The sequence below is a fragment of the Phragmites australis genome, chromosome 6, assembly GCF_958298935.1.
Source record: "Phragmites australis chromosome 6, lpPhrAust1.1, whole genome shotgun sequence".
Lineage (NCBI taxonomy): Eukaryota > Viridiplantae > Streptophyta > Magnoliopsida > Poales > Poaceae > Phragmites > Phragmites australis.
Window position 1 is genome coordinate 5,374,909 of NC_084926.1, and position 13,288 is coordinate 5,388,196.

General features: G+C 47.6%; 1 protein-coding gene and 1 pseudogene across 1 annotated transcript; one reads left to right on the plus strand and one right to left on the minus strand.

The window, feature by feature from the left end:
• Nucleotides 1-3,399: 3,399 nt before the first annotated feature.
• On the minus strand, nt 3,400-3,898 carry LOC133920804 (plasma membrane ATPase 2-like; annotated as a pseudogene).
• A 3,805-nt stretch (nt 3,899-7,703) lies between these two features.
• Nucleotides 7,704-9,395, plus strand: LOC133921280 (probable galacturonosyltransferase-like 9). Its single transcript, XM_062366088.1, has one exon. It carries the CDS (start codon nt 7,857-7,859, stop codon nt 8,964-8,966), a length of 1,110 nt encoding a protein of 369 aa, XP_062222072.1. The 5' UTR covers nt 7,704-7,856; the 3' UTR covers nt 8,967-9,395.
• The last annotated feature ends 3,893 nt before the right edge of the window (nt 9,396-13,288 follow it).

A 13,288-nucleotide genomic window follows, 5' to 3' on the forward strand; every position in this document is an offset into this window, starting at 1 on the left:
AACAGTAGAAAAGTAGCCGTTGCGCGCTAGTGACCAGACCGCGCACGCTTCCGATCCCAGCTTCAGGACGTCGTCTTCGTCGCGCACCGAGTGAAAGGAAGGAACGACCCGTTCAAACTTTGAGAGAACTGGTCCAGATCCTACGGGGCGGGCGCGTCGCTCTCGGGGCAGCTGACGAGATGCGCAAGCGCGTGGCGCGTACGTACGTCGGTACGTGGCCGTCGCTGTGTCCGCCTCGCCTGCTCGAGTGCTTGACCGCGTACGCTGCGGGCTCGGGGCCGAGACGTCTCCGAAACGAGACTTATTACCCGTTCCCGTCTCGACCTCCAACTCCCCGTGCACCGCCATGCTTTCCCCGTCCCCCGTGCTTCTGCGACACGTATGAAGGGTCTGCTTCGCCTGTCCACGCGCGAACCTGTCCACGGCTGATCAGCAGGCTAGCGGTGCCAAATTCGACCTGTCCGATGCTAGGACGCTTCGCAGCTCGGAAACGAGTGGCCTCGGCAGCCAGCATGACCCCGGGCGCCAGGCAATGACGCCATGCCGATGTCACTGCGAGAGAGAGAGAGAGAGAGAGAGAGACCCGTGGCGACTCGTGCGCAACCACTACCAGCACGTAAACGAACGGTGTCGGTGTAAAGAAGCAGCACCGGCCGATGCTTGGGAGAGGCATATTCTGAAGCCTTCAACCCAAGGCTAGAAGCCACCCAGCGAATCTGATACGTGGTCAAATCCAATATTTTGGCTGATAAGGTGACGGGAAAAGAAGTATAATTCCTTCCCTCTTTCCGTAGCGACAAACTCTTGTCGTGCATATATATGTACTGCTAAAATAATTTTCTCCAAAAATCTCGTCGTTGACGCAAGAATCGACCAGACACCGTATGGACGCGCACACGAGGATTTCCAGTTCCTTTCTGATCGTCGCGCATGCGCTCCTGTAATTGGAAGCGGTCAATTGCTTGCACGGATGCCACGAGACTAGCCATTCCTGTTCCTGGATGGCGCCGCGCGAACCAATCCTTCGTTTTCTAGTCCAGACTCCAGAGGAAGGCAAGCAGAACCTTCGAGCCACACGCCGCCCCACCATCTGTGCACACTTGCTGGCCGGGGAACAGAATGCTCGAGACGCCCTGTGGATGCGCTCGCTGCATCGATCATGAATTCACGACCACGACAAATGTTACGATTGATTGGTCGATTGCATGCTTGTGACACGGCATCTCCTTCATCAGGGCGTGCGTCGAACCATAGCCCAGAACTGTCCCGTTGAGAGGCTAGCTAGCTGCTGCGGTGTGACTTGGCTTTGTCTTTGGACGCTTCGTTCGATCGGCGTGAGCATCATCGATCTTGCTACGTGCTGAATTGAGTGGATTCTTTCTAGTAGACGAGGTCGCTGCCTGGAAGTTACAAGGAGCGAACCGTTAAGTTCTCTGCGAATGAAGGAGTGGTTTCTAAGATTCACCGAGTTCTCGATCGAGACCGCCATCTTCTCGTCAAGAAGCCTGTTTCCCGTAGCTACTCTCGAGTCTCGGCTCGATATTCTTCTGGTTCAGCATATGCTTGCTTTCTCGTTAAGTCTTGGATTTGACTATCTCAGCCGTTAATGACGGCAGCAACCGGCGTTTTTCCTCGCTCATGCGTTAGTCGCTTACTCGCTATTACCATTGATGGTCATGACGAAATAGACGTTCCAAGCTATCAGCCAAGCTGTCCGGTTTCCAGACCTTCCGTGCATCGCTTTTGAAGTGGCAAATTGCAACTGAAAAACGAGACGAATAGTACGGAATTGGTGTCATTTGCAAGCTTGATTAAGTAAACCGGCGTCTATTATACTCCAGGATGTAGATGTGTGCTGAACCAATGGGTGCGATTTGTAATCGTCGTGATGGAGACCATCCGGATTGCAAGATCAATTCACGTCTCGACAACTATTGCGTAACAACAATGAAAATTTGTTTATTTTAAGCACCAAGAAATGGCGTAACAACATTGGAATCAATACCGTGAATATATTTATTTCTTCCACAAGAAAGACGACGAGGTCTATTACTTTATCGTACCCAGTTATTGGAAGCAAATTAAAAGCACACATGAAAGGCTGATTAGTCAAGATCGCAAACGAGCGCACGCAAAGCAATCCCACACCAAACGGCGACGTTCACTGTTTGTTTGGTCGCATCACTGTAATCGCAGTCACGCGGCAAAAAGGCTCTTCGGATCGCACCATTTCAAGATGGGGAGACGTAACACATCATACAAGTAAAAGGTGTTCTAGTACAGGTAACTAGTACTAGGCAGTACTTCGCGATGGATAATTTATATTGGGCCTCGTGAATCCAATCTATTCATATAGAGCATATAATTTGACTCACAAGTCAATTGTTTAAAGATAGAAACAAATCATATCGTAGAGGTTACAATAAATCTAAATGAATAATATCCTTCCATAACAATAGGATATAGTCTAACAATTACCATCAAAGTTAACTATGATATTATCGAGCATCTTCAAGAGACTCTATAAGTGGTTTTGTATAGTCAAATATAGGAATTTTGATCTAAAACTTATCTCTAACCGCCTCTTTATCTCACTTTGTTTCCTTAGGAGTTCCCAAAAGACCTCTCTTGCTCTCCACTTTTGTGGAACACCCCTTGATTCCCAAAACGCTATTCTGCCCCACGGGCCCACCCCATTTCTAAACACCTTGCCGTCCTCCTCCCGTCGCTGTCGTTGGTTCAGCGTGTCACCGACGGTGGGCCTCGCCCTTGGTCTCTTCATCATGCGTGGCGGCGAGCGCTCTCCGCCCACCTAGCTGAAACCACACGCCGGATCCCATGGAGGTGGTGACGTACCCCAACTTTAGGGCTGTCGGCGCCTCCTTCCAGTCGCCCGACGGCCTTTTCCTCAAACTCCACTGCCCTTTTGGCCACTTCTTTGGCACCTTCGCCGCCGCAAAAGCCTCACCCGGACACGCGAAAGCGAAGGAGCCTGCCAGTGTGTGCCCTCCTTCGCCTACGGTTCTGGTTATCGCGAGCGGCCAGCAGTAGAAGCTCGATTCGGCTACATGAGCAGTGGGATGGTGTGATTCGGAGACGAGCGGTAACGTAGTGGCTCAATTTGGCAGCGAGCAACGACAGGCTCGATTCGGCGACGAGCGGCGACGGCTCAATTCGGCGACGAGCAAAGACATGGGCTTGATTCGGCGATGAGCGGCGAGGCAGTGCTATTCAGTAATGAGGGCAACTCGATTCGGTGATAAGCAATGAGAAGCAACTTGATTTGGGAACCAAGTGATGAGTTGTTTGTTCTTGTTCTAGTTATTCTCCCTCAAAAATTTTCTTCCAATTCATCTTCTTGAAGGAGCAGCAATGGCTAATGATGAGTTGAAGATGTGATTAGCGTTGATCAACCAGCATGATGCCCGATGCTCTCCAGGCCGCGTCCGTCATGTCATCCACGGTGATGCCAATATCGACCTTCTTTAGCGTCGGTGTGTCGTTCACGCCGTCACTGGTCATGCCGCAGATGTGCTTCAATTCTAGTCCTGCAACCGCTTCACGATCTCGTACTTGTGCTTAGGGAACACCTCGGTGAAACTGTTGGCCTTCTCGATGAGCTCGTCGACTGGGAGGCCGCCCATCTCGCTGGACTTGTCACGAGAAGGCTGGTGGAGGTATACATGTTGTTGCCCATGCTGAGGCGACATGCAGACTCCTTGCCGATGGCCAGCTGGTAGCCGGTGATCTTCTTGACGTTGACACTGAGGTGGAGAGCCCGACAAATGGTCTTTGCGTTGTCGTGCCTCGGTGGGTCGAACAGCGGCAGGAGGCCAATGAACTGCCATGGGTCACCGGTGCTCTCCTTGCTCTTCTCTGGCACCTGCTGGTATGACATGCCGAGCAAAGAGGGAAGAGGGCGAGAGAAAGAGAAAGAGGAGAGATGACATATGAGGTCCACCCAGTGACACATGAGGGAAAATATTGAGAGTTAGTATTGAAAGTCTGTTGAAGAAAAAATTAATTTTAAAAAAATATTATTAAAAAGATTTTCTATATGAAGATATAAGAGACGAGTTTTAGAAAGGCTCTTGAGATCCTGTTAGTTTATCGGTAGAGGTTCATGCACTATAAAGCAATGGATGGGATTACTGGAAGATCGATGCACGCTAGTACGCTACAGACTCTGACAGCGACATGAATCTCAGGGTGACAAGATGCTGCCAATTTTACCAAGCGTTACACTTTTCGTGACAAGGACTAGCTTGATTAGACGTGGATTACCCGGTAAGTTAACGACGCCGCAACGTCGAAAAGACTGGCAAGTTGTCATGCTTGTCCCAAACCCGTAACAGATTAGCAGTACAAATTACAATACTGCATGCATGTACGCCCTCAGCATCACCACTCGGAAGATTCCTTTTAGCGTGCTGGATTATTCTCGTCAGATCTGTTTCTAGTCTCACAGATCGTCAAGGTATTTTACTGGTGAACGTGTATGCCACTTTATAGTGGAAAATGCCACAGGTATATAAAATACTACGCAGAAAGCAGAGGAGGAGGAAGAAGCATCATTTTTGTCTTAAAGAAATGTAAACGAATTAAAGCCATGTGCCAGCTGAGTAGCTGACTAGTACCATTCCTCACCAACTCGCAATAGAAAACTAATAGCAAACATGCAAACTTGTCGGCGTCGAAAACTTGCAAAACTTGCAATGTGTGCACGGCGAAGAGAAGATCACGCTTGCCATCTGATGGTGCCATTTCGAAATGGTAGAGCCTCGTTCGGAAATTAGAATGCAGAAAAAAAAATCGATCATTGTCGAGATATTGAATTGTTTCTCGTGAACACACCATGATATTGGATCCTTATGATAAGAGATGAGAAATGGTGATAATTTTGATGGAGCAGTTGAGTAGCAAATGTTCTTACGTAGGCCGACAGATCGGGCTATGGATTTACCGGCAATGGAATGACTTGGCAACGACACATGTTTAAATAAAAGGAAATATATCAGTATTTACTTGAGTTTGATTAGCAACATTAAATATTTATTTGATGAATTTTAAAGAATAGAAAGGGCATGGCCCTCCCTGACCTCAATAAAGCTCCGCCAGTGGCAACGACGTCAAGCCTTTTACGTCGCTGGCTGTTGTCTTACCGTTCAAGGAGATCGCGACCATACACCACAGCGTTGAAGAATCATCATATGATCAATCAATGCTCAACTTTTCCGTGTTTCACGAGCTCCCAGTTTTTGCCTCGGAACCCTTTTCTTCGAAGCAACACTTGAAGGGAAGTGCCAAAGAACGCATGGGACCTCGATACTGATACCATCTCATATTCTATTTATTTTGTTGTTTTCTCTATTCTTTTCATCGTTCTTATTTCTTTTATTTTCTCTTATTTACAATAATTTCTTTAAATGAATTTGTAAAAAAAAAAAGATAGAATCTCGTCCTAAAGAAATGACAAAAATCATTTCGTAACGAAACTACAAAGAAAAACTATTAAAACGCTAAAAAAACGAAAAAAAAAATCATGAAAAAATCGAAATCCCTGATGAGAATCCTTAGAAATGGTCTAAGCAACTTTTCTCTGAATTCTAGAATTCCCTGCTTCTTATGTGGTGTCATATGGTCCTTGAATTTTGAGGACCAGCAAACTGGCGACGAGCGTACGACTCTTCAACACGGAATGACGGAAACCCTTTTTCTGGAAATACAAAATTGACAATGAACACTCAACAGCGGTCGGCATTTCATTCTTTTCGCACTAATCATACAGAGTTCACAAATAACCTTGCTAATGTTCATCTGTTTTTCAAAAGCTTTTCAAAATACTAGTGACAAATTGCAAAGAACATTTTCGATTTGTGACCAGTGGCCTATCAATAGCAAAACCACCTAAAAAGGATGTTTCCCTCTCCATGATGAATAGGTCGGTCAGGATCCAAGTTTGATTCATTTTTCAATATTTCTACAATATGCACGAATTATGGCAATCCGATCGATCTTCATTGTTTATCCAAATGGATCATAATGTCATTGTATAAATTTGAATCACATTTGTCTTTCCAAAATACATTTAATTCCCTATTATTTATCTTACATATATATATATATATGTCAAATGTTTGTCTTTCATATATTTAAAAATATATTTAATATCTCATTATTTATCTTTCATACCTAGATATCTAATATTTATATTTCATATATTCACCATCAGCTTTCTTCAGAGTGTGCACCAACCCCTGCTCTTTACTTACAACGCTGAGTTTCTCAAAAAGATGTGCCACCGCAGGCATGTCGGCTCTACCTCCGTCACGCTATCTTTACACTAAATAATTTGCGAGAATTATTTTCACCCCCTCATAAATCAGTTAATCCTTCTCGTAGCGTTGTTACGGACAAACAACTCTAGACAATACAGTCCCCTCCACCCTACTATTTAGGCACATCATTTTTCTTCTTTTAAAATTATATGATTTTGTTGTGAATTTTTTATGTTATTTTTTTATTTTTTCGAATTATTATATCCTAAGTTAATTCTATGTAGGTGAAATATGCATGCCGTTGAGGAAAAAAGTTAATGTCGCCATTCTTTTTTATCTGTCGATTTTTCAAGGTCTTATGCACGCTTAAGTAGCAGTATAGTACGCAAGGCCAAAGAAAAACGACGGAGGTGGAACCAAGCACATGGTGCCACGTTTATGTCATCCCGTCCGTTAAAAAAAAAAAAGTAACTGTTTATAGAGATCCAGCGTGCGCCGTTTTAGGCTCTGCAGTTAGTCCGTAATGTTGGGTCGTCTTGTACATTGTACAGTTGTACTAGACTAAATTAGGAGTAAAAAACCATTTGTGCGACAGTATACGAGCGGGAAACCACGGAAATGCTTATATTTGTGGTAGCGCATGGCATGTTGTATATCCACAGTTTCACATACCGTGTGAAGTTTCCAGGAAATCACAGCAATAAGTTCCCAATAAAAACCTCTGATTCATAATCCTATGGTAATTGAGGATTACTAGTTAACAACAGAAAATTCGAATACGCGGCCTCATTTAATTCACCCTGGATCAGTGGATCTCGACACGAGAATAGCACGTGCGCCCAATTGCGAACAGCTACATGTCTGGTCTTTATTTGCTCCAAATTTCATAACCCACGAGCTCGTATCGTCAACTTAGCTCCAAATTTCGAATTCGCTTTGTTTGATTCGCGTTTAAGGGGTAGGTAGAAAAAATCATAAATACTTACAAAATTAATAAATAAATAAATATCACATAAAATAGAAAGACAAATAAGATAAATCATACGTTTGCATTTTCTTTTCCTTGGCAATTTGCACTACACTAACCCCTGTCACGGGCTCGCTCGCTCAGGTCGTTACGGACTCTAGAATACAACCTAGAGAAAAAAAAAGCATCAGAAAGACGTAAGCAGAGTGGCGTACGTACGCGTCACCGTATCGCGCTGCTGCTAATCCCAGTTTAGCCGTAATTAAGCAGCCACTAACCACGTCGTAATTAACCCTCCCCCACCCGATCGCCAACGATTATAACGCGTGGGGCAAGCAAAGGGGAGGAAAGCCGACGCCGCACGTGGGACCCACCTCCCACGCGGGCCTTTATTGGTAACGCCACATATAAATGTCCCCGATAAAACGACTCGGCCCATCGATCCAGCGCCACCCGCACATACACAGGGCCAGCAACGACGCCGATCACCTCCAACGAGGAAACCACACAACCCGACCCGACCGGGAGAGGAGCCCGACCCCCCCCGAGGGAGAGGACGAGCCCTGAGGGCATCTCCGGGGACCAAGGGGGAGCCCTCGCCGGCGCTGGCCATGGGCGCCTCGCCGGCGATGTGGGCCGCGCTGGTCGTGGCGGCGTTCTTGGCCGCATCGGGGACGGCGGCGGCGCTGCCGAGGTTCGCCGAGGCGCCGGAGTACCGGAACGGGGAGGGGTGCCCCTCGGCGATCGCTGGCGCGGGGGTGTGCGACCCTGGCCTGGTGCACATCGCCATGACGCTGGACGCGCACTACCTCAGGGGCTCCATGGCGGCCATCTACTCGCTGCTCAAGCACGCGTCCTGCCCGGAGTCGCTCTTCTTCCACTTCTTGGCCGCGGACGGCGGCGGCGCGCCGGAGGTGGGCGAGCTCAGGGCCGCCGTGGCAGCGTCGTTCCCGTCGCTGCGGTTCGAGATCTACCCGTTCCGCAAGGACGCAGTCGCCGGGCTCATCTCCGCGTCCGTGCGCGCCGCGCTCGATGCGCCGCTCAACTACGCACGGAACTACCTCGCCGACCTGCTCCCGCGCTGCGTGCCGAGGGCGATATACCTCGACTCCGACGTGCTCGCCGTCGACGACGTGCGGCGGCTCTGGGAGACGCGCCTGCCCGCCGCCGCGGTGGTGGCCGCTCCCGAGTATTGCCACGCCAACTTCTCCCGATACTTCACCGAGGCCTTCTGGTCCGACTCCAAGCTCGGCGAGCGCGTCTTCGCCGGGCGACGCCGCGCGCCCTGCTACTTCAACACCGGTGTCATGGTCATCGACCTCCGGCGATGGCGCGTCGGCAACTACCGCCGCCGCATCGAGCAGTGGATGGAGATACAGAAAGAAAAAAGAATCTACGAGCTCGGATCGTTGCCCCCGTTCTTGCTCGTCTTCGCCGGCGAGGTGGAGGCCGTCGATCACCGGTGGAACCAGCACGGCTTGGGCGGCGACAACGTGCTCGGCAGCTGCCGCCCCCTCCACAAGGGTCCCGTCAGCCTGATGCACTGGTCCGGGAAGGGCAAACCATGGGACCGCCTTGACGCCGGCAAGCCTTGTCCCCTCGACCATACCTGGAAGTCCTACGACCTCTACATTGGCGAGAATGACGCATCTTCCGCATCAGCACCGTCCGGGTCTGCGTTATCATCATCGGCTTTACCCGCAGCAGTGTTTTCTTGGTAGAAGCTGATGACATACACATAATTCTTTCATTTGGGGATGTGGTGGTTCTTGGCCGGTAATGGAATTGCCTTGCAATGCATTGCCACTGCCACCACAGCTGCCACCGCAAGCCAGCTGCCGCCTTCGGCTGTACAGGACAGTGAGGGGAGGGGTGGCACGTTGCAGCGGCAGCAAGATGGAGAGGCCAGTGAATACAGGATGCGAATTCTTGTTCATTTGCGTTACGATTCAGATTGATTCATTAGGCTTTGATTCAGAGGTGGCGACTGCAGGAGGCTGGAATTACTTGATTGGTGGTGTACAATTCTTGGATAGGATAAAGGTTTCATTTTTTTGTCTATTAGTTCAGAATTGTTTCATTTACATGTCTATTCAGTAAACTCGTATAATATCGATTGAATTGATTTGAATCAAATTGAGTGGATCCTATTCTTGTGCCTGTGCAAGATTTCTGTTGTATTTGTGACTCGGTTCATCATCCAGAATGGCCTAATTCCCTCTGTTGCTATTTTTTTGCTACATTCATCTTGGTTATGTTGGTAGAACATCTTGCTATTCCTGTGTGCTTATTGTGCTCAGCAAGAATGGTTTAATCCATTGCTTTTCTTGTCCTCCTTACTTTCTTCATCCAGAGGCTTAATATGCGGTTGGTTTTGTAGTTTTGGAAATCTTCATCCAGAATGGCCTAATATGCGGTTGGTTTTGTAGTTTTGGAATTGTTAGTAGTTGCTTCTGTGAGCAATTCTATTCTCTCTTTGCTTCTTTAACCTCTATCCCTAATGTGCTTTTGTTCAGTGTTTATCTGTTTCGCTGTTGAGTTCCAAATGTTGTTTCCTGTGTTCTGGAAGTTCCTATTGCTCTAAATTGGCGATGGATTGTTTGTTCTGACTTCTGAGCTGGGGCCATTAGTGTTTCTTCCCTGTCACATTAGCAGGAGCATTTGGAGTTAATAGCATAAGAACTATGCGAGGATCTTTACAGATGGATTGCACTGTTACACACCTACGGAGCTGCAAAGAAAGGAATTTTTTTTTAATATTGTTGTTAGTTAAGATGAACTTTTTATATAAGAAAGTGGGAACGTAAGATGGGGACTTCTCAACTGATTAATAATACAGCGTTAATACTGCTAATCCTCCAACTAACGCCACCTAAATCTCCACAAAACCAGTGATACAGATAACCTCTCTTTAAATTACTCCCAGACGTTGGAATCTTTGAAAGCGTATAGCAGGAATGTGTTGGAATTTGAGGGGTTTTCCCTTTAAAACTCGAATTTAAGTTTGAAGTTAAATTTAGATTTGAGTAAATTAAAAAAAGAGAAAGATTTGACCGGATGGGCCACTTTCAGGCCTAATAGGCAGAGCAGTCCACCCGGCGCGGCGGCTTGCCCTAAGGCATGCGTGAGCTCCCAAGGGGAGTGGCGTCGGCGCGGGGGCTCCGCCCCTTCCACTCTCCCATTTGACTTCGGCGGAATTGGTGGGGGTGTTGGTGCGCCTGTAGGTGGATAAAATCGGGTGGTTCCTCTCCCTTGATGCTTATTTCTACTTCGAGCTCTCCACCCTCTTCCTTCTCTATGCTCTCCACTCCCTCTCTCCATCAGTTCTCTCTCGGTGCTGAGCCGTGTTCCGCTCCGGTGAGGCGGCTCCCGATGTGCTGGTGCTCTTCTCCGATCGAGTACCTATCGGCTTTGTCTTGCCAATCTGTGTGGGCTTGGGCGTGGTGCCCTTGTGCACTCGGTGCGTGGCAGATTCGGTCATCGGGCTGCGTGTGCGTGTGCTCGGTTGCGGCAGTGAAGGTGTTGTTGTGATTGTATCGTGCCTTCGTGCATGCGTTTTGCAGATCGGTGTTCGGCTACTCCTCCCTGGCCTGGAGCTGGGCTCTTGCTGTTGTGGTGTCTTCGGCTCCTCAGGTGTTGTCTGCAGTGTGCCTTGCAGACGACATATCGGTATTGTATCTCCGAAAATATTCTCTCCATTGATCTTGGCATAGAGGGAGAGTCTCTGTTTTCTAGGATAGCGCATTTGCATGTCTTGCCTTTTCCTACCCTCTGGGCAGTAAGCTCGTTCCTCTCTTCTTTCTGTCTTATTGTCTAGCGTGCATCAGTTTTACTCTGTGTCAATTTCGTTTAACTTGCATGCTAGAAGAAGTGACTGTGATGCTCTGTGATGATAGTGGGCTAAGTTTGATTAGCGTTTTATTTGTGCACTTGAGCTAGGCTGTGGTCGCTAGTTATTGATCTTGTGGTATCTCTGTTTAGCTCTTTGTGTACTCTGGTGATGTGCTTTCTTTGGCGCCCTGTGTCCAGTGGTGTTGCACTCTTGGGTGCTCTATTGATAGCTGGTGCTCTTGTTGGGCGTCTTGTGCTCTATGTTGTCTCTGTCTAGCGGCAAAACTCGGTTGGGTGCTCTAGTGTGTGCTCTGTTGTTGAGCAATTTTGGCACCCTGCTGTCTTGTGCTGTGTGGGTTGGCTCTGTGGTGGCCGACAAGTACTGTTATGTTGAGATTAGTGGAGATATTATACTTGATCTTTAACCTGGGTAGCTCGGTCTGTTCTAGTGGTGAATTTGGCACACTAATCAGTAAAGCTTAGTATACGTTGGATGACCGTTAATTTGGTAACCCGCACTGAGAGCAATCCTTTTGTTTTAACACTTGTTTTTTAGTTCATGTGTTATACACCTCTCTTTGACAACTGCCATATTTGATACATTAATGTTCATGAGTAACTTATGTTCTATCATATTTGCTTTTGAAATACTCATGATAATCTATATGATATATGTTATTGGTAGTTATGTTTTTTTGCATATGTTTAAATTCGGAATCAATTTAATCGGAATGTTGCTAAATTGCTTTTTGAAACAACAGAATGCAGTGGGAAACTATGTTCATTTCAAACCTGACATGAATATCAGATCAGAGTGCTGAAGGCTGTTTTCTGAAATTGTAACAGCAACAGCATCAGTTATGTTATGTGATCATTGTTGAGACTGAAATGTAGCTGCAGAACAGGCATCTTCCATGTTCAGTGACATTTCTGATGATAACTTCTTAAGCAGCTGTACACTTTTTTGCAGCTGGACATATTCTCAAATCCCAATACAGAGCATCTCCACCATCTCCCTTCCAGACTTGCCATCTAAAACTTGTAAGCAGAATGGGAAAAGGGGTGGGGGTGGGGGGGGGGGGGGGTAGCCCATACTCTATCTAGGATTCTGAAAAATATTCACTTTCCTCACAAGCATGGGGTTTGGGGACTGGGGATGAACAATAACCTTGATATCACCCATTTTCAATCTGGGACTGATAATAATCAATGTGCTGGGAGAATCTGAGACCGCTAGTTCCCAATCGGATCGCTCTCAGAGCACGGTGTCTGTGTTCCACATTGCTTGGCAAGGGTGTAAGGTTACAGCAGAACCCCACACTTTCCCAGCCTGGAGGCTGCCAATGACCAGATGGAGAGCTGGAAACGCAAGGCAAGTGCAACTAATGATTGTCTATATTCCCCCTTGGCCACTGCATTTCTCTCTCATCCTTTCACATTTCTCTATCCATCCTTGTGAGTGTGATGAACTCCACCCACTAGTCATCACCAACCACCCTACGTCATTGTATTCAATTCCTTTCACATGCTTCATACCCGTACTCCCAGCCGAACAAGAACACGAGTTTTTTTTTTAGGCAGGTCAGTTCCGGATGGGCACTGCCCAACGAACGATCCTTTTCATCGGCCTGTGATCTTCGGAAGATCGCCGTTGGCTGCTGCCTTGTGGTTCATGCACATCAGGCGACCAGGCCACCTTCCCTCCTGGAAGCTACCGGTTTATTTGCAGGTTAGGTTGGTGCCGCCGGCTACCGATTCCAAGCCCGTGTCAACGAGAGGAGAACACCGAGCACGTTGGAAGTTTCGGAGTGGCAGTTCGTGAATGGGTGAGACAGTGATCCGGCGCGAGCTCTTTCAGGTTCACGATGTGATGCGATGGCCAGTGCTAGAAATGGATTGATGGAAGATGGCATTCGGTGTTCGTTTGGAGTGTAACACTTGTGCCGAACAGAAAAGCGTTTAGGCTGCATGATTTTTTTCCCCGATATGAGCTGATCATGCAGAGATAGAAGCAGCAAATGGCGCCAAACCATAGGGAGACAGGCAGCTTATCCTTCTTCGCTCAAAAGTGGAGTACATCACTCGAGAGTTAGTAGTAATAGAGGAGCATAAAACAAACTCAGGCACCTAAAAACCAACCACCGCGGGCCATTGGGCAGCCGTGGCCACCAAAGCTCGTTTTGTTATTGTATAATGGCGACGTCAAGCAAGA